General features: G+C 43.7%; 1 protein-coding gene across 1 annotated transcript in view; it reads right to left on the bottom strand.

Annotated features, from left to right (window-relative positions):
* Nucleotides 1-1593: 1593 nt before the first annotated feature.
* The window catches only part of P4HA3 (prolyl 4-hydroxylase subunit alpha 3), a 34271-nt gene continuing 13868 nt past the window's right edge, over nt 1594-21996 (bottom strand). The window contains exons 5-13 of the mRNA XM_057750370.1: nt 19014-19065; nt 16594-16757; nt 16179-16355; nt 11038-11102; nt 8431-8590; nt 7389-7451; nt 4425-4493; nt 2990-3086; nt 1594-2216 (exon numbers count right to left, since the gene is read on the bottom strand). Of these exons, the coding sequence (XP_057606353.1) occupies nt 2146-2216; nt 2990-3086; nt 4425-4493; nt 7389-7451; nt 8431-8590; nt 11038-11102; nt 16179-16355; nt 16594-16757; nt 19014-19065 (918 nt within the window). The 3' untranslated portion in view covers nt 1594-2145. The remainder of the gene's footprint in view (nt 2217-2989; nt 3087-4424; nt 4494-7388; nt 7452-8430; nt 8591-11037; nt 11103-16178; nt 16356-16593; nt 16758-19013; nt 19066-21996) is intronic.

The raw sequence follows: 21996 nt of genomic DNA on the forward strand, positions 1-21996 counted from the left end.
TCCCTGGAGTGAGTTGTGCAAGAGCTACTGAGTGCAACACCAGGAACCCAGGTTGGAGAAAGCTGTTAGAAAAACAGTTGAAGAACAGTGCAAGACAGAAAGATATGAAATTATAAACAAGCTATGTACCAAGCCATGGTCAGTCCTATTTAGAAATAGCTACCTACCTACTAAGCACTTTTGGGGCCCCACAGCCACACCACTTCCTCTGAACTCCCCTCACCTGCCTAAAGACAGATGCTCCAAAAGGAACTCAGTTGTCAGAAATCCCCTCCTCAGGAGTTTCACTAACCAAGGAAGACTGACTCTTACCATAGGAGAAGAGACTACAAGTGGACAAACTGTCACTATCACATCTCCCATCTATGGGCTCCTCTAAGGGCCCGTTTATCATTCCTAAAAAATCTAAGAGGCCTACATTCCCCCCTTCCCATTCCCTATTAAGATGGTATCTCATCCCAAGTTCTAAGCCACCTTGGGGAGCTATTCATCTTCCCCTGGGAATCTCCCATGTATACATGATATATACATGTCAATAAACTTGTTTGTTTTCCAGTTGTTAATATGTCTTTTATTACAGAAGTTTCAGCTAAGAACTCAGAAGAATACTTAGGGGGAAAGTATTTTTCCTCCCCTATATGATAGTAATTTAGTAAGAGGGTTTCCAGAATTCTGAGGCACTCAGTGGAAATACTGAGTGCTCATGGAGGCTCTGCAGGAAGCTGGATATCAGCACACCAGAACCTTTTCCTTGGGGCCCACAGAGCTCTGAGAGGCAGAAATCCTGACATGCATGGTGCAGGGAGCGGGCGGAGGCAGCACAGTGTCTAAGCGCCTAGTCCTTTACCTGTGTGGCTACTTTGTGAGCAAGACACATGCCCCCACTCCAGTTGAGGAACCTGAGCCAAGTTGCCTGGAATCTTCTCTTTGCACAAGTGCTCAAATATTAGTCACTCATCAATGCAGCCTTAGCTCATGCTAGTCCTTCTGCTGGGAAATGCTTCTCCTCATTAGACTCTGCCTATAAAAATTCTACCTGTCCTCCAAAGTGCAGCTCAAAGGAGGCCTTCTTATTCACTTATCCAAAAATATTTTCTGAATGCCTACTTATTTGAAACAGACCTTTTTCTGGGGATACCGAGAGGTATAAGGAGTGCAAGCAGTCAGGCAAATAAACAAATATTGAAATTCAGTGAGATGGAAGCTACAGTAGAGGCATTTACAAAGTATAGAGGGGTCTTAAAGTACTCACCCTGCAGGGAAGGCAACTGACCACAATTAAATGAATAAACTAATTTTGAGAAAAGCGTTAGGAAGAAAATAAAGTTGGCTAATGCGAACGAAAGTGGCTGGAAGGTTGGGTGTCAGAGAAGGCCTCTCTGAAGTGGCACTGAGCCAAGAGTGGAATGGTGAGGAGAGCTCAGTCACGGTGGGAGCAGCGAATGCAAAAGCCTGAAGAGTGGGACTGACGTTGGTTTTGAGGAACAGAAAGAATGTCATGTGTCTGGAATGCAGTGAGAGGGGAGCCAAGATGAGATTATATGTTATACTCTGCCTTTTTCACTCACTGTTACAATGTAAGAATGTTCTTGCTTATGAAAAATGACTTGCAAACATTTTTAATGACTATTAAAACATTTTTTAATGGCTGTATTAAAAAATCATATTTTTAAAAAGTTACTTTCTGCTTTAAAAAAGTCATCACATGAGGTACGTTCCTGATACAGAGACAGCAGAAGTCAGTGGGCAGAAGGGCATTTGGGGATCAGGCACCACCTGCGGGTGTCCTCACTGCCACTTCTGGGGCCCTGTGGTCAAGGCTCAAGCGAAAGCCCCCCTGACCAAACCCTGGAGACTGTTGATGTGTACTTTCCCAACAGAGTGTCTGAGCTCCAGAAACTTCTCTCCAGCCTCCTTGCCCCCTCCTTTGTATTGTTCATTCTGCTGTAACTCATGGCTTGAGGAGAAACTCTGTAAGTTCCCCTGCTAGAGACCACTTCTTGTCTCCCATTTGCAAGGAACAGGCAATGCTGACAAAGCCCTCCTCCAGAAGCTTGCTCTCCTTTCTCCTCTCTTATCCTAGCTTTTGGCTTCTGGCTTCTCTGGAAAGCCAAAGGACTCCTCTAGCTTCTCTCTGCCAACATTTTAATCTTCAGGGCTTGAACTGCAGGGTCTACGGAATTCCTGTCCATACTCGTGTATCCACTTGTTGGCCACTGGGGGAGAATGGGGATGAAGAAGAGCAGGCTCAGCAGAGCAGAGGGCAATGCTCACACACACAGTGGTTACATTTCACACCCTCGGCAACTCATTTACCTCACCCTGGTCCCAGCCCTGCTATGGACTACAGGATGTTGCTTCAGCAGCAGTAAATAGCAAAAAGGACAGTGGCCCCTAGAAGAAGTCCCTGACAGGTCCTGTCTACTACAGATTTTTCAAACCCATGGGTACTGTGGTCACTTACCTGTCATGTAGCTCCTAAAAGCCTACCTCCCCCGAGGTTCCATTCCAGGGTAATGAGAGAAAAGGGATGGATTCTCCTGGCAAAGTCCACCTCAGCACAAGAGTCCCTCTTCTACTTCTTTTTCTGTCTTCAGAGCTAAGTGCTCTTAGACACATATATGACATAAACACATCCCCTGCTTATTTATCTCTTCTTTGACCATCTCCTCGTGGGAAAGCATCTGATGGTTCTTTCTTTGGGATAGAGGACTGGGACTTAGCACCATATTCTTCCTTAGCTGTGCTCCAATCTGGTCAGGCCAATAAACTTTGACTGACACCTGCTCTATGACAAAATACATTGGGAGCCTTTATGGGCTCCCAATGTATTGGTGGCAACTAATCCAGAATCTGATCACCTCAATACAATGTGGCACTGTTACGAAGCCTTTGGATTGAAGAGGCTATGTTGTTTTCCATCCACCCTCTATTTCACTTTACCCCTCACCCCTCACCCAGTTCCCACGCCCAGCAAGGCAGGCCTTACCCCACTTATCTCCTATCAGGACAGGACAGCCAGCATGAAGTGTGTCACCATCCCCTTCACCACTCCTATGTAGGTTCCACCAGAATAGTGCTGCATTCTGAAAACAAGCAGACCCCACCCCAGGGAAGGTCAGCTCAGAATCTCAGTCCTTAGGAAGCACTTGACTGATGACAGATGCATGCATGTCATTAAAGAAGAAAACTGTCCATGCAGACTGGGGGCAAGGCATGCACAAAACGGCACAAAATGGTATAAGCTGCCATTTCCTCATTCACTCAGGCATTGCTTATTGAGGGCCTGCTCTACTCTAGGCCCTGAGGATGCAGAGACAAATCATGTCCAGTTCCCTCAGGGAGCTCATAGTCTTCTGGGAGAGACAGACATAAAAGCAGAGCAGGATGAGGCAGTGTGACAAGTGCTAGGGGAAAGGTGAGCACAGGGTGTCATTGGATCACTGAGGAGAGGCACTCGACAAAAAGCACAAGGTGGAACAAAATATTCCTCACACAACTAAGAACTTAATTCAGCCGCTTCCCCTTCCTTAGGCACTGCCTAATAACACCGCCAGCAAGCAGGCATCGACATCATCCCCACCTCCTCAGCAAGGAAGTTGAGACTTAGGGGCTTTAAATAATGCAACTAAGAAGTAGCAACGTAAGGACTCAAACCAAACCCACGTGTTCTGACTCCAAATCTCACATGTTCTTTCCGCCCCCACCCACCCCCCACCCCATACCCAGCCTTTCTTCCTATACGCTTACTTTAACCTTGGCCAACCCCCTGAGTTTTGACAGATACCCAGCATTTACTCACTGAATGCTTAGGATGCTGGGTACTGTGCTAAGTGCTATGAGACATGATCTCAATTATTTGTCTTCATTTCATTTCTGAAGTAAGGGCTGCCATCCCTGATTGATTGATTGATTGATCTGAAATTTGGGGGAGTATTCATTCATTAAACAAACCTCTTACCACATTGGCCCTCCTCTATGCCTTGCTTGACTTTATAGCTCCTACTGCAGTACTGCCTATTAACTTCTCTGTGAGCTCCTGGAGGCAAGAACTATGAGTTTTCCTCTGTACTCTCAGTGCCTCCAGCCCCCAACATTTACTAAACGAATGACTGAAGGGATCAGTTGCTGTCAAGGATCCGAAGGGGAATAAAACAGAGTTCTCACCTTTGAGGAGTTCTATTGTAATGGGAAGGCAGACATATAAACATCTACTTGTAATATATGTGTAAATAGAATAAAAAATAGAAGCACAAGTAAATGCAGTAGTCGAAATTGAGGGATTATCTTTGATTCTGGTTATCAGGGGAAACCTCTTTCTATCCCATCTCCCAGGAATAAGCTTGCAAGCACAGGCAGCATGAAAGCTGGGGTGTTAGTTCTGCACTCCTAAAACCATCTGTCAGGATCAGACCCCCACTCACCTTGACCACAGGCACGCTAAAGTTGCCGTAGATGAAGGCTGTGGCTCCTCCAGCTTCCACCGAGCTCAGCTACAAGGCCAGAGGAAGAGCCAGAGTTGAAACAGACCAACTGCCCTACTCTTCCTCATGTGACATCTGATCTCATCTTTCCATATATTCCCTCCTGTGTGCCCCTATTTCAATTCTGAGAGAAATACTTGTGGAAAGACAGTCACCCAATTCAGGAATAGAGAGCGCCTACTCAGGGGCATCAGTATTTGCCTGCAGGGCCACAAGAGGACAACGTTTAGAAATCCCCCCTTTCTTTACCCTTCCAGCTAACATCCTTACTGAGGGTTACCATAAGTAGTTCAAATTCTGAGATCCTCAGGAAGAAATACAGTTTATGTCACAACCCAAGACACACAGACACGTCGCTGAAGTAAGCTTCATAAAACATTCTTACTGCATCAGATACCCTCTTATTTTCCACTTTACTCTGTTCTAGTTCAGATTTCTTAAATGCTGACCAGATCCACTAAATGGATTTCACAGCCCACTAATGGATCATGACCAGTGGCGTACAGAACACTGTTTAGATGACGACTATTTTTGAAACATATGCAAATGTTTAATACTTTAGATATTTACTACTAAATTATTTTCTCACCAACAGCATGACACAGCATGCCAGTCTTACCTGGCTAACTGTCTACCAGAATATTCACAGATCCCACCATAGTCACCTGTGTTACAGAGCAAGGGCTATGAAAGTTAGGATGTTAGCATTTTGTTAGAGGAAACTAGACTGACGTGGTGATTCAGAACCTGGAAAAGGCAGATTTTTTAGCACATCTTGGCTCCCCCTGTAACCCTCTGGGAACAGCGATGAGAGCAACAATTTTGTTCCTTGTGTTCAAGTAACTAACAAACTGGACGATTCTGTTCAAACCCTGTTGTCAGCCACTGTGGGTGTAAGCAAGATACAAGGGAGGGAACCTGGACTTTCCTGCCTTCCTCTACCTGTGGCTTCATAGCACAGTGGGAAGGAATGACTTACCCAACAAACTGAAAAGAGAATCGGATCTGTGTGCTGTGAAGCTCATGAGCAGGGCATGGATTGTGAGATAGGTGGAGGGGAGGGAAATCTTCCACTGTAAACCTTCCACTGTTTTGTACTGGGACTGCTCTTATGCTCAGTCTGAGCAGAAAATCACTAACTTGATTTCAACTCAATCCTCCACTTCTTAAAGATTATTTTCTCCCTACAATATTACTCTTATGTTCCCCAGAAACCTTATCTCTTGTCTTCAGAAATGTTTATAATGGTCTTAACCCCTCCCTGAAGATGAAAGGACTGGGCATAACCTAGCACTTCCTGGGACCCACAGTCCCACTTATGGGTTCCTATACTTGCTTTTTGGGATACAACAATAGAAACATACTGTATGAAACTTCACAGAGAGATATCCCCTTACATTATTACATCAGATTCTCATGACAGCTCTGTGAGGAGGCGCAGAGCAAGAAAAGAAGCTCAAAGAATTGATGTCATTTGTGCTGAGGCCACATGTTAAGTGGCAGAAACAGAATTAGACCAACTGACTCCAAACCCAAAATGCATTCCATTCCACTGTGTATCAAAGGCTTAAAATCCAAACACATACACACTTTTTTTGCATTTGCCTCTTAAAATTGCTGGGCTCTTGCATCCATGCTATCCTTACCATAGTAACTGGGCCTCTGTACTCAGTGAGTCAGCTTCAGAAGATACTACGGGGATAAAGAACAGAGAGATATTGGCTCCTAGGTGTCCTATTCTTTGGTTGATATCAATGTACTTCACTGCCTGTGACCTCCCGTGCCAGCTTGAGCCATCCACCAGAGATGCAGCAGTTGCTGATGCAAGCCGTGTCCCTGCCCAGAGAGCTGACGTCAGCCATCCCTCTGCCTGTCAGAATGTTCAGAATGACCACGAGAGGCCAGACATCATTGGCAGTGGCAGCCTTTCCAGTTCTGCATAAAGTGAAAACTGAGCCACGTGAAGGAACACGTTGGGATTGCGAGCATTAAGACTATAGAGTGCTGGCCTCTGCTTGTCCTTTCTTGGCTGCACTGTGGAGACCACATACAGCACTAAGGAAAGAGGGAATGCTAGGGTGGGGGTGTCTGCTATTTTAATGAGCCTGAAACCAGGCCTTCATCTTAGGGTGTTAGGTAGAGCGCTTATATTTGGCATGCTTATTCCTTCATTTAACAGTAATACACCTCTTATAATTTAAGTGACAGATAACTGAAATTATGACTTGTCCATAGAGAAAGAGGTAAACCCACATGATCTGAAGGGAAGCGGATAGGTGAGATAATAAAGACTGGGTCTGAATTCTATAGGATCAGGTCAGAAACTAGGAGAGGAGGCCAATTTATTTCAGGGGGTGTAATACAGACTGTACTGAAGAATTTATGAGGAGATAAGGAAGCAAATTTTCACTACATGTGAGAGAGCCACACTTACTGAGTTTCTCTGTGGGGATCTCTGCTCTTTCCTCTCATAATCTCAACTGCTTCATTTCTCTTCTCTTTCCCCTCACAGTTCCACAACTTCATCTATATGTCCATGCTATTCAACACCAACTAGTCTATGGGACCTCAAAGAGAGAGACTCTCACATCCCCTTCCTGTGTTGTTCAGGTCCCAGGATCTCTTGCCTTCAGTGTAACCCCACTTCCATCCTAATCACTGCCGATGACAAGGTCACATTTAGGTCTACACGCTCTTTGAGGGCAGGAGCTGACTTGTATTTCTTTATATCTCTAACAGTGCCTAACAAGAATGCTATATGAAATTCACAAACATCCTAGATATTTTTCTTCTGTGAATGTCAGATAAAATCAGTATCTGATATTGCTTTGAAAAACCATAAAATAAAAGAGATATAAATCGTCATTAAGTAAACAGCCCTGGTCCCTCCAGAGCAAGACTCACATAGATCATAAATGTTGCGACTCGGTTCCCAGAGTTCATTCTGTACAGTGGGCTGGTTGGTGACTGAAACAAAAATAGAACATATCATTAACTTATTCAGATGGCACCAGAGTGACAGCCAGGATTCCACCATAATACAGGGAGGAGAAAAATGAGGGAGTCACAGATGGGATATAGCCTTGAGCTATACCTGTCAAGTATGTGCCCATCTTTGCTGGCAGGTACTCAATATACTTTTTTTTCTTTTATCAACTTATTAGATACTCATATAAGTGAATTGTAATCAAACAAAATTGCTTGTTAGTAGTGGAAGTATTATGTGAGGGGTTAACTGCACCTTCAGGGGACTTCCCTGGTGGCGTAGTGGTTAAGAATCCGCCTGCCAATGCAGGGGAGATGGGTTCAATTGCTGGTCCCTGAAGATCCCACATGCCACAGAGCAACTAAGCCCGCGTGCTACAACTACTGAGCCCATGCACCACAACTACTGAGCCCATGTGCTGCAACTACTGAAGCCCGAGTGCCTAGAGCCTATGCTCTGCAACAAGAGAAGCCACCACAATGAGAAGCCCGCACGCTGCAAAGAAGAGTAGCCCCCAGTTCACCACAACTAGAGAAAAGCCCCCGTGCGGCAACAAAGACCCAACACAGCCAAAAAAAAAAAAATTGCACCTTTGGGTTCTTGCTGAAATAAATTAATACATAAAATATTACAGATAATTATTCTATAAAAATACTAAGTCATAAGACTGTAGTCCCAATTATTTGCCAAAGAGACACACTCTTCTGTCATAGAAGAGTTTGATATAATTTGTCATAAAATTCAGTCATTTTAAGAATGTTTTTCAATGAGTTTTAGTAAAAAGAAGAGTCAACAACAATCAGCTTGAAACTAAGGCTTTCAGATCTACCTAGAACAAGAACCTTTGTTCTAAGATATCATTTAGTATTCCCCGGGGGCCCTATCAGAGCTCTGCCTCAGAGAAATAAATAACACCCTCATTCCCTACCCCAGGAGATTGGTGACCGACCCCATAGTTACCGTAGCATGGTCAAAGTGAGGCTCATAGTGCCCTCCAATTCCATAGTTTACCACCTGGAGATACTCTGCGTAGGGAGGCTGGACATCAAGGCCTGTGAGGGCAGCAATGCGATGGTCAAGGGTCACCAGCATTGGGTCAACGGTATCCTTCAGCCAGGCACTAAAACACACCACAGGTTGCAGCATCAGTGATCTGATGCCAGAAATGACTAAATATCTGTGAGTGAATGAATGAATGAATGATGTCAACTGCCAGAAGGAAGGAAGGCAGGCAGGCAGGCAGGCAGGGAGGACAGGAAGATAGACATGAATACCTAATTACCTGCTCACTCCTCCTGTTAAGTCAGCTCAGTCCATTTTGTGCTCTATCTTAACATTCATACGTTCATTCAGCAAACATTCTCTGAGGCCTACTGTAAACCAGACCCTGTGCCAGGTGCTGTGAAGAGTGACGGTTCACATCACCAGGCACTGGGATGCAAAGAGAAAGAATACAAAACCCTGTCTTTAAAAATGCTATGTTTAGCAACATAATGGAAGAAGCTGGGTGCAATGGGAAAACCTTTGGATTCAGAGTAGTAAGACCAGTCCCGGATCCTCTGCTTGACCCTATGTCAGGTTAACCTTTAACCTCTCTAAGGTTCAGTGTATTCATATATAAAATGGGGATAATAATAACATCTACTACACAGACTTACGAAGATTGTGACAGACAATGCTTATGAAGATGCTTTATAAGCTGTACACTGGTGATTGCTGCAAAACACAGAAAAATCTCTGCTCTTCTGCTCTACTCCAAGACAAACCAAGATAGGTCAAAGACCAAAGAGCAAAGTTCGTTCTCTTTTCCTGTATGTCTTGTTGAGGTTCTAATAAAGTGGAGGATTTGGGATCAGAATGTAGGTCCCTGGGAAGTGGGGAAGTGCTCCCCAAACAAAGCTAGTGAGCTCCTAGGGAGATGATGAAGGCTCTTAAGGGAAGCACCTTGGCATGTCTGGGAAGACCACTTCTTTGGTCTATAAAGGATGGATTAATTTGTTCATTCTTTTGTATGGAGTGCATGCATAGTGCTATGCTGTGGGCTCTAAGGTTTACAAAGATACCCAAGACAAAGCTAATGTGTTCAAAGAGCTCATGAGAGGAGACACACATATACAAAAATACACCTGAATACAAATCAAGGTAGAGTGAAAAACAAGAACCAGCCTTTAAAGTAGAGGTCTGGGGAGCATAGAGGAAGGAGATGTTAATTCTGACTGGGGCACTGAGGTAAGATAGACATGTGGCCAAATTTTGAAGGGTGCATAAAATTTTAAAAGATGGAAAAGACACAGGGGTATTCCAGACTGAAGAAACAGCATAAGCATAGGTGTGGTGGGCTGACATAATATAGTGTGTATCAACCTGAAAGCATTTGGTCTACAAGAGAAGTAACAGGAAATAAGGCTAGAAAAGCAGGCTCAGGGCATGTTGTAGGAAGCTAAAGCACTGTGGTTGGGAACCTGGTCTTTGTGGACAACAAAGAGTCAGTGTAGGTTTGTGGGCAGGAAAAGAATTTAGTGATTAGGAGTTCACTGGTGACCTCTAAAGGACCAGTTCCAGTGAAGTTGTGAGGACAGAACCAAAATTCAAATGGGTGTAATGTGTTGGGGGGGGGGGGGGGGCGGCGGGTAGTGAGAGGAGGCAATGAGGGTCTCAGTTTCTTTACCTGAAAAGTAAAGAGAATATCACCTACTACTCTAAAAGCAGTGAATCTAAACAGAAGGTTGAATTTTCTCCTTGACAACACCATGTCAGAAAGGTAAAGCAATGAAGCTGAGGTTATATGGACCTTTCAAAACTTAGAAAATAACTTCCTAACGTAAAAGGTCCCAAAATGTACCAGACCAAATAAGTTAGGCCAGATGATTCTGAATCAAAGCTTTCATCACTCTTCCCAGACAACAAAATCATCCACCCAGCCTGAGGTCTGGCCTCTCCCCAAGGATGCTGTCACCATCTCCCTTGGCTCCAGTGGGGACCCTCCTCTTACTGTATCATCCATCCTGTCCTTACAGCACAAACTAAGGGCTATAGTGGGGGTTACCAGGGATGGGGGGGCGGGGGGAGGAATACACCTCAGCTCTCACAGCTGAATCTGCCCCTCTAGAGAAGGCATCAGATCCAGAGGTTCTGGCCATCCCTCTTGCCTGAGTGATGGTAAGTCATACTTTGAATATGAGTCAGGAGGTGGGGCTGGAATCTTGTAAAGTCAAATTCCGAATAGAGACAGGACTTTTTCTCTGGAAAAGCAATCCTGGTTAGGAGAACAACTACACACTTATTTTTTGGTGTAGGGCATAGGAACTTTTTCGAGTCTTTCCCTAATGGCCTCCTAGTTAAGTTCTCAGACCATGTAACAACCTGTGAAAGGCCCACGGGTGAGGGGAGTGGAAATTGCTCCTTCTCAATAAGAATGTACAGATAAAAAGGTGAACTACAGGTTCTCCAGTGGCATCTCTGACAGCACCTGAATAGCTGTTGCTGACCTTCAGTCACCTGTGTCACAGGCCCAAGGGTGGCCAGCAGGCATGACCAGAGTCCCTGCCAAGGAGGGATCCCTCTTACCTTTTGCTGATGCGGTACTCCACTGGTAACTGCTTTTCGCCTGATGCCACCACGGATCTCTGTAGCTAGTGTGAAGGATGTAAGAGAAAGTCCAAGTAGTTACGATGCAAAGGGAAGGGCTCTCATTTCCATAGACAAGACCCTCTCTTAGCATAAACCTAACAATCACCCATTTCTCCTTAATTAAAGGATACTTTGCACATGCTACTAATTTAGTGATAGCTATTAATCTTGAAAATAAAAAATAATGTGACATAAAAGCTCAGCGTTGAAAATAACCTTTAGCTTCATATCTGGTAAATAGTAAATGCTCAAAAAAGTCTGTTGAACTGCAATAAAAGTGATATTGAATCCCTTTTGCATCTGCAAGGCTGTGAGTTCTATAAGAATAAGGGCTGTTTCTTATTCATCTTTACATCCCACTGTCTGAGGCAGGACCTGACTGATGGTAAGCTAAGCTCTGACTTAGTGTTTGTCAAATTAAATGAACACTTCCAATGACAGGACACTTTCTGCCCTCAGAGGCAGCCTGCTCCTTCTGAACAATTCTGATAAAAGCCCTTCCTAACAGAGAATCACAATCTGTTTTGCTTGCAGCCGCCTTGGTTTGGGGAAAAAACAACCAAACAGGTTTGAAGTCACTAATCTAACTGAATGTATCTATTTTGTTCTGAATGTCGATATAATTTTAAATTATTTTTAAATAAAGTGGTCTGTAATTGTGAAAGTATTGTACCAAGGATAGAAAGAGAAATATTATTTATTTACATAAAGATGTCTACTTCTGCATCTGTCATTAGATTGTCAGCTCCATGAGGGCAAGGACTTGGTCCTCTTTCAGTACTGTATCCCCAGGGTGCAGAGAAGGCCTGGAAGGGAGTGGGTGCTCAATATGGTGAAATGTACCCAGGAGTGAATGAACCAGAGTCCTGTGCCTAAAGACGCAGCCCTGGCACATCACACGCAGTCAGAGTAAAACAGAGCAACAAAGGGCACGTGACAGAAACCCTTTCCCTTCTCGAAGGCTTTACAATATTATTGTTCCTGCTGCTAAATCGGGTAGACAGCCTTGGAAAAGGCTCTTCCCTTCCTTGGACCCGTTTCCCCAGCTATAAAATGCAGCATGGGAACAACATGTTCCTGGAGTCCTTCTCAGCCTCTCCCTCTACAATACTAGGATGCAGGGAATCAGTAAGTGACTGATACTGTCTCTAGTCCTCTAGCCAGCATCCTCTCCTGAGCCTTGACAGAGGAGCGAGGAGAGATTCATAGAGAGATAGTCCCTTCTGTTCTTTCAGGACAACATCAATGGTTTAAAAACAAATCCTAGGGAATCTCCCCTCCACCCTGCCCACTCCCTCCCTTAAGGAGCCAAACTGCATTTAATTCCTTTAACAGTTATTTATTGTGGACCTACAAGTCATTCATTTGGAGGGACAATACTTATTGGTTGTCCTCTGTGCTAAGCATTGTAACTACAACATAGGAAACCAGATATAAGTCATCCCATGGGGCCCTAATGGGCAAGTACAGGGTGATATGGAAATACAGAGAAGGAGCATCTCACCCATTCTCATGACGGACAGGAAGGTCTCCCAGGATACCCAAAAGACAACTGGAATCACACAGGTGAAACGAGGCCAAGGGAAGAGTATTTCAGGCAGAGAGAAGAGCATGTGGGGAGCCAGCGAGAGCACTGCCTGTTCATGGAGATGCAAGTTGTTTAGTGCGGCTGGGATGTCAGTATAACGGGGACATGCTGAAGAGTGGGTGGCAGCAGCCAGGCCAAGGAGCTTTGTAATCATTTGAGAGTAAAATGACCCATTAAAGAGTTTAAGCAAGGGCTTGACTCAGTTGGATGCGACCCCTTGTAGACTACTCTGGCATAATACGCGGCCAGGCATTTCAAGGACAACGTATGACCCCTGCTAGTTTACAGTCTCGTTGGGGGGGCGGGATGCTAACACATGAAACTGTTAGTGACTCCAGACAACACGTAAATGGCAGAATAAGTGAAAGTACTAAACAACTGGAGATAAAAAACCCGAGTTCAGAGGAGGGAGGTTATTGTATGTGGCCCCAAAAAGTGCTCTGAAAAAAATGTTCCTACTGAAAGAATCTATGAAAGTGGGCCAAAGTGGTCAGGGCTAGGGGGCCAAGAGAGGCGCAGGGTTTCAACTGAGTCTTCAAGGATGAGTCGGTTGCAGATGGGGGAGGAGTAATGAAAGAGCAGAGAAATTCTTCGTTGAGAAACAGACAGTGAACAGGAGCAGACAAATTCAACACAAGCCACTGAGGTGGCTCGATTCCAGGAGGCAGCCACTACCACATACATCCAGGGCTTAGTCCTGGGTGAGCCAAAGACCAGACAGGGATCAGAAACCCCAGCAAGAGGCTTCTGGGGAAAGGGAGTGCGGCAAGGTCTATGCGTGCCAGATGACCTGGCCACGAGGGATTAAATGGACATCTCTGAGTGGGCCGCCTGTCCTGTTACCACAGCAACAGAGTTGTCCTGAGGAAAAAGAAGCTGCCAACCAAACGCTGCCACCGGCTCACTGAGAAACCTAAGCTACTGAAAATACATCATTCCAATTCACCAGGGGAGCTTAAACACTTCAAAAACCTTCTGTACAAAGATTCCAGATTTCTCTGAGGGGCTTTTAGATGAAATTATTATTGCTACTCTTCTCCCTCCAATCCACGTCTGCTGTCAGAATCTTCTTCAAAATCTGCAGGCCTGATCAGGGCACTCTCCTGTTTCAAACTGTCCCACTGCTCCCCCGCTGCCTTTGGGATAAAATCCAAACTCCCCAGCATGGTACTTCTGGGGCTTCTAATTGTGTCTCATGGGACTTCCCTGGTGGCGCAGTGGTTAAGAATCCACCTGCCAGTGCAGGGGACAGGGGTTCAAGCCCTGGTCCAGGAAGATCCCACATGCCACGGATCAACTAAGCCTGTGTGCCACAACTACTGAGCCCACGTGCTGCAACTACTGAAGCCTGCACTCCTAGAGGCTGTGTTCCACAACAAGAGAAGTCACTGCAATGAGAAGCCTGTGCACAGCAACAAAAAGTGGCCCCCACTCGCCACAACTAGAGAAAACCTACACACAGCAACAAAGACCCAACGCAGCCTAAAATAAGTAAATGAATAAATAAATAAATAAATAAATTTAATTATGTCTCATGTTACAGCTCATCTCTTATCACTTCCCACCCCCTACCTTGTACACCTCAGCCCCCGAGCTTCCCCCTACGCTCTGGACGCACCACACAGCAGGCCCATGCACAGACTGTCTTCCTGGAATACCCTTTGCCACCTTTCACTCTGATGAATCTCACATCCACAGGCAAGCCATCTCTGTTTCTTCCTCTTCCCATCTGCTCTTTACCCAACTGCCTTTCCCACAGAGGAAGGCTCCCTTCTTTATGCTGCCATAGCACAACTCTCACACACCTCTATTACAGCACGTATCACAGTACATTGTAAATATCTTTTTCCCCCATTCTGCAGGAAACTCCCAAATGGGAGTGAGTAATACTTAACCTCCTTGTAACAGTCCAGCACCTGGTACAGTGTCAGGTGCACAGCAGGCTCTGTTCTGCTAATGAGTGACGGACTGCCTGCCGTGTGAACAGCACACTATGAAAGGCACAATGCCTGCTTTGACACAGTAGTTCTGAGACTCTTAACATGCCTTTTGTAAAGAGGCAACATGCTTATAGTGGCAACATCGACTGCATGATTTTTCTCAATGTTTGCCACACTTCCTGGAGGACTAAACTCCCCTCCCCATCAACATCAAGCTTGGCGCGGTGACTGCAGAGCCTTCCTCATGTAGAATTAGATATACTCTCCCTGTTGACTGCAGTGTTGGCTGCATGCTTTGCCTTAACCGGGAAAACGTGGATGGAAGTAATGCCTGGCAGTTCCAGGAAGAAGCTTTAAAAGCCAGCTAGTAGTTTGCCATCTCTGCCTTTTTCCTCTCCCATGAGACAGCAATGTTCCAAACAGAGGCTGCTCTGTCGGGCTGGGTCCCAGAATGAAAACAGCGTAGGGTGGAGCTGCAGCCAGCCCAAGACACACAACATGAGGATGAAGCTGACCTCCACTGGTGTTGTCCTCCCTGAGATTTGGGGGCTGCTTGTTACCAAACATAACTTAACCTCAGTTAACTGATACATGAAGGCAGAACAGCAGAGCAGCCATCAGTATACCCCTGAGCTTTAGCTCTGGCTCTAGCCATATATGTGACCTTAAGTCCCTTCCCCTCTCTGGGCCTCAGGTTCTTCTTTAACCAAATAATGAAGCTGAACTAGATGATCTTTCCATTGTTTTTCTGTGCTAGGATATCATTCCTTACCCCTGTCATTCATTTCACCCTTTTCTTTTCTTTCTTTTTTTCCTTTCTTCCTTCCTTTCTTTTTCTCTCTCTCTCTTTTTCTTTCTTTCTTTCTTTCTTTCTTTCTTTCTTTCTTTCTTTCTTTCTTTCTTTCTTTCTTTCTTCTTTCTTTCTTCTTTCTTTCTTTCTTTCTTTCTTTCTTTCTTTCTTTCTTTCTTTCTTTCTTTCTTTCTCTTTCTTTTTCTTTCTTCCTTCCTTCCTTCCTTCCTTTCTTTTTTTTTTTGATTGTGCCATGCAGTTTGTGGGATCTTAGTTCCCTGATCAGGGATCAAACCCGGGCCCTGGCAGTGAAAGCGCTGAGTCCTACCACAGGACCGCCAGGGAATTCCCTCACCCTTTTTTATTCTTCTACCACTTATAGAGAATGATTGATATTGGGGGGGGGTAAATTTTTTTTAGGTTAAATTCACAATGACATGCACAGATCTCAAGAGTACTATTTGCTGTTTTGACAAATGCATACAGCTGTGTACTCTACATCCCTAACAAGATATTGAGAGCACATTTTCAACACCCCAGAAAATCACCTTGTACACTTTCCCAGCCAATCCTTTCCCTCCAGAGGCAACCACTACTGTGATTTTTTTCCACCACTGATTAGTTTTATGGAATGGTTGGTATTTTGAACTCCTGAACAGATGAAGTATCTAGTTGTTCAGACTGCCTGTTCTCACACTTCTGAACACCAGTCATGTAAAGAAACAAAGGGAAGTTCTTGGCAGGCCTTGGGGACACTCACCCACGGTTCTGCAAGCTCTCTGATTTTCTGAGCCTCAGCGTCACTGACAAAGTCATGGTAGAGAACAACATAGGGTTCCAGGTGGATGACCTCCTTCCGGACAGGCTGGAGCAGCAAGTAGGGACTGGAACTGGTCTCATAGGAGCAGTAGAGGCTGGGGATCTGGTAGTGAGTAGGCTGAAAGGAAAGACTAGAATCAGCTTAAGAAGAGTCTAGGAGCGGAAACCAATTTAGGGGAATTACAGCATAAAAAACCTGGAATGCAGGAGATTCAGAATCAGTCACTGATGCTGTCCAAGTGAGCTTTATTTATTTTTTTAAAATGCATCAGCCTTTCCCCTCACATTGTCTCAATTCTACCCTTCTCCTTCTATTTAAGCCTGTTCCCACTCTTTCTTTCCCTGAGAAATCCTACCTGGGAACCCAAGGTCTGACATAACCCCTCGTAGGTGTCCCTAGTCTGCAGGTGGGGCACGTTGGGCCTCTGGATGACAGCCTCAGCTACAGCCTGGTTAGGGCTCTCTGCCAAGAGCTCTTCATATTTCAAGACATTCCTGGCCATCCTCTTATTATCTGGGCCTGGAAGAAACCAGAGCAGGGAATAATACAGATTAACAAACAGTGGTCCCAGGTAGTGCTGACAAGGTTTCCTACAGCTTCACTGTCACACATGACCAGCACTGGACACCTGAATAACTCCCTGTGTCCATGCGCAGGAGGCTGTAAGGCCCTCACTCCCAGAAGAGTGCTTGATATTAAAAAAGACTGAGTAGGGCCTGGTAGACCTGAAGGAACACTCTTAGACCAAGGGATCATGAGGATGTGGCTGCAGGAGAGTGTGATGGTCAGTTTTATGTACAGGGAAGAAGCTTCAATCTTTTACTCTTTCATTCACCCATCCATTCAGTAACTCTTCAGGGAACATCTACTATGTACCAGACACTGTGCTGGAAGCTAACCTCCCAGAGTTTAGAGTCTTATGGAGAAAAGACACATTAACTAACTACTTACAACACAACAAGGAAGTGCTACGAAACAGAAGTCCAAAGAGCCAAAGCCTATAGCAAAGGGACCCAGTCTATTCTTCCCTGGAGAACTAGAAGCTAATTTATTCCCAACTCTACTAGATTCTTCCAAATCCCTAGACATAGCAAAGTAGTATGTGACAAAGGGGTTCTAGACTTCGGTTCTAGCCTAGGTTCCTACAGGGGTCTTGTGTCTTGTTGGTGCCCACTTTGGCTGCACATCCCCCATGGGTTGGCAGCTACCCATGGCCTGCTAGCCTCTGTGCATGACTCTTAGTGCATCTCCAAAGGAGATGCTGAATTGTTGTAAGGCTCACAAAGCATCTTTCCCTGAGGAACTCAGTGTGCTTCTAACCACCACCACCACCACCACCATTACTCTGGCAAAGGAGGGCACAGAAATCACCATCCTTTTTTAACCAGAGGAGGAATGAAGTTCAGGGGACTAGAAATGATGAGCCCAAAATATCAACAAAAATACCATAAAACCATTTATGGAACCAGAAATCTCAATTTGCTGTGTCCTACCTATCCACCTATAATAGTACACAAATAGGTTCTCTGGGAGAGGCAGAGATTTTAATAGATAAAGCACAAAGAAATAAAGAGGGGTTGGGGGACTTCCCTGGTGGCACAGTGGATAAGACTCCATGTTCCCAATGCAGGGGCCCAGGTTTGATCCCTGGTCAGTGAACTAGATCCCACATGCTGCAACTAAGAGTTCACATGCCATAACTAAGGAGGATATGAGCCACAACTAAGGAGACTGTGTGCCACAACTAAGGAGCCAACATGCTGCAACTAAGGAGCTGGTGAACCATAACTAAGGAGCCTGTGAGCCACAACTAAGGAGCCTACCTGCTGCAACTAAGACCCAGTGCAACCAAGTAAATAAATATTTTTTAAAAAATAATAAATAAATAAAGAGGGGCTGGATTATCAATTTGTCTGTACCACTAATTGTCCACATGTTTCCAGACCATACAGCTACTTCCTTATCCTACTGTTTGCCAAATTATCAGAAAGGAATAACATTACTAAATGGATTCATTAAAAGTGATAAATACAATTGTGCAATCCTACACAAGATACTTCATAAATATTAAAACATAATAGTGATTATGTATCTTACTTTAGTATCTAACTATCTTATTAAAAGAAAACCTGGGAAGCCATCTACCACCACCATTTTAAACAAAAATATTCTAGTAGAGCTAAGGTAGGAAATCTTTTTCCCAGTTTAACTCTGGTGAGGTACTGCCTGAAAAGGGCTGAAGCTGAACTCTGTGGCCAACCAGGCAGGATGCTTGCATAGCAAAGTGAGCTCCAGTTTAAAGAGAAGAATTGCTATCTTTCTCTGAGCAGCCAAAGTGAATAACCCTGCCGAGTCGCTCTTCTTCTTGCACACACAGCTCTCATTGATTGCACGCATTCCCAGGGCTGCTCCCAAAACCTGGATCTTCAAATGTCCCTAAAGAAACTGGCTCCCCATCTAGGAGAGCTGCTTTCATCATTTCTAGTCCCCTGCTTGTTCCCCACTGAAGCAACACTAATATATATGACTGGATGGAGGTGGAAGAGGAAGGGAACAGGCTGATATCTTTTTCTTGGCATTTCCAAATAACTTAAAAACTTCCCCCATGCATTGATCAGTATGTAAGAGTTAATCAAAAATTAGAAATGTGCCTTGGATTATGAAATTAGAAAAACAAAAATAGACATCTGTGTTTCACTTGCAGGTTCTAAAGACCAAGAGCAGGAGGGAGTTCCCGGTAAGTCAGAACTGTGGTTATCTTTTATTATTACATACTGTACAGAAGAAACTCTCGGGAGAGGCTGAGGGCACATGAAACATTTCCCGCCTATAAAAAAAGAAAGAAAAGGAAAAGAAAGTTAACTGCATTGAGGGTATCGCCTCTGACCGACCATTAAATCGATTTCTTAAAAAAACTACAAAATATTCTTACCAAGAGTAAATAGTAAGGCTCACTGAAATGAGCTGCAGACTAAAATGCAGAGGTTCTCTGTCCTAATTCAGGATTTGCAGCCCTGAGGCAAAGCAGCTCTCCTCAGTTTCCTCACCTATAAATGACTTATTACCACCCTTACCAGGGAAGGGAGAAAAATAAATAAAAATAAACGTTCTTAGAATGCCCTCAAATCTTTCAAAGTATGTAAAACCATGTAATTGTACGGTGTTGTTATTTTGGTATATTTTATTATTAAACTTAACATAGAACTATAAAAACCCTACTAAAAATATAATTTGTTCTCCAGGCTCAGTACTTCTAAGCGTCCACAAAGTTAGTGAGAAGAAAGCAAAGGAGGAAGTAAACTTGAACCATTCCCACTGTATAGTAATGACTCTCCCTGCAGCCATTCAACCTTGGCCTACACGTGGTCAAAAGTCAACAGGGTCTTTCCAGACAAACCTTGGGGACAGAACCTGGGTGGGTGGGCTGTGATCCTGCTCTGGGTGCCATGGAATGATGACGAGCTGCTAGAACTGTGTTTCCTTCTGATCATTTTATTTTTGCATGTGAAAAAATTCATTTTTAATGATAAAAGTAACAATAAGCACACTATAAAACATGAGAAATAGGGGGGAAATGTTCCACTGAAACCCAGGCACTTCAAGCACTTTGGGTAATATATAGTGTTTACATAGTTACAATCATATTTCCTATCTATTTTCATATCCTGATTGTTTCCCTCTCCAATGTAATCAGGAGTACTTTTTATATCTACACAGTCTTCAGAGACAGCATTTTTTAATTATATTTTTCATTGTGGTAAAAAACACAAACATAAATTTACCATCTTAACCAATTCTAAGTGTATATACAGTTCAGTAGTATTAAATATATTCACATTGTTGTGCAACCAATCTCCAGAGTTTTTTCATCTTGCAAAACTGAAACTCTACTCATTAAACAACAACCCAATTTTCCCCTCCCCTCAGCCCCTGGTAACCATCATTCTACTTTCTGTTTCTATGAATCTGACTATTCTAGATCCCTCATATAAATGGAATCAAACAGTATTTGTCTTTTTATGACTGGCTTTTTTCACTTAGCATAATGTCCTCTGGGTTCATCTATGTTGTAGCATGTGCTAGAATTTCCTTCTTTTTTAAAGACTCATAGTATTCCATTGTATGTATACACCACATCATCTGTTGATGGATACTTGCATAGCTTGCCACTTATTAGCTGCTGTGAATAGTGCTGCTATGAACATGGGTGTACAAGAGAGAAAGCATTTTTAATGGCTGTATTTTATTCCATCTAGAAGCTCCATCACAGGCAATCTAACCATTCTGCTATTGTTAGGCATATAGATTGTTTCTAATTATTTAATATCATAAATTATTCTGTTCTGTACTTAACAGAGGGATAGTTAAGTGATCTACCAATATCTTATACTGGCAGATATTAACTTAGGGTTATAGATTTTCAAACCCTTTTGAGATGAAGAGAACTAAAATACAATTTGACATATTTTTAAAACTTAAGGGCTTTATCATGAGATATATTTTATCAAGAACAAAGTTAGAGTTACTTTTGATGTCCCAGTTAAATTCCTTTGGAAATGTGTACACTAAATAATGTTAAATGAAAAAGGAGAACATACACTGTGTATAATATAATAATAGATTACATTTATCGAGTGCATAGGTGTCATAAATTGTGTTAAGGGCTTTACATGTATTAGCTCATTTAATCCTCATGACAACCCTTTTAGGTGTGCATTGAAGGGCACCAGAATATGCCACCCCAAAATATGCCTCTCTGGCATAAAGATTATTTTGAGCTAATTATTTTGAGAAACAGCATATAGAGGAGAAGTTTTTTAAACCAGAGTAGAAGTTACTCTTTTGTAAGGGAAATTTACATTTATAAAGGAAATCTCCATTTGTGAGGATGTCCTCCCCCTGTGTACCTGCAAGAGAAGGATGACTCTATATCACAAGAGAATCTTATCAATGGAGAAGGCACCCACTTAAATGTACATAACAACCCTACCCTTGCTTGCTTTGTCTGGTCACCTCCCACACTTTCTTTCTTTTGTCTTTAGCTGGATACAGTAATTAAGGTGGAGGTTTAGATCCCCTCAGAGAGTTACTCATCCACACCCCCCTCCCCAATATCTCCCATGTATACAGGAGGTATATATGAGGGTGAGTCAAAAATTATCCATATTCTGGCTGTAGAATTTAATTAACTTTTAGTAAAGACAAATACATCATTCTTCGACATAATCTCCTTGCTTTTCAATACACTTTGTCCATCTGTCAACCAGCTTTCATATTCCCACATTAAAAAATGTTTTAGGCTGAGTTGTGAGCCACGAATGCATCACTGTCTTCACTTCTTCATCAGAAGTGAATCTTCATCCTCGTAGGGCTCCTTTCAGGGGACTGAACAGGTGAGAGTCTGATGGAGCAAGATCAGGACTATAGGGAGGATGCTTTAACACCTCAAAATGAAGTTTCTGCAGAGTGTTGACAGTGTGGACAGAAGTGTGCAGACGTGCATTGTCATGCAAGATCACAATGCCTTGGATAGCAGTCCTCTACATTTAATCCAAAGTTTAGGCTTCAGCACAAACTTTTTGAAACCTAACTCTGTCATGGATTATTTCAAAGGCAGAGCCATGGTGATTTGCAAGTGATTTGCCACATAATCCACTGTCACTTATCTAGTCGACAGAATCATTTCACATGTACGCTCAATGTTGTCATCAGCCATGGACATGGACAGGCGTCCAGCTCCTTCTTGATGGCTAACACT

Source organism: Hippopotamus amphibius, chromosome 9 (assembly GCF_030028045.1).
Source record: "Hippopotamus amphibius kiboko isolate mHipAmp2 chromosome 9, mHipAmp2.hap2, whole genome shotgun sequence".
Classification (NCBI taxonomy): domain Eukaryota; kingdom Metazoa; phylum Chordata; class Mammalia; order Artiodactyla; family Hippopotamidae; genus Hippopotamus; species Hippopotamus amphibius.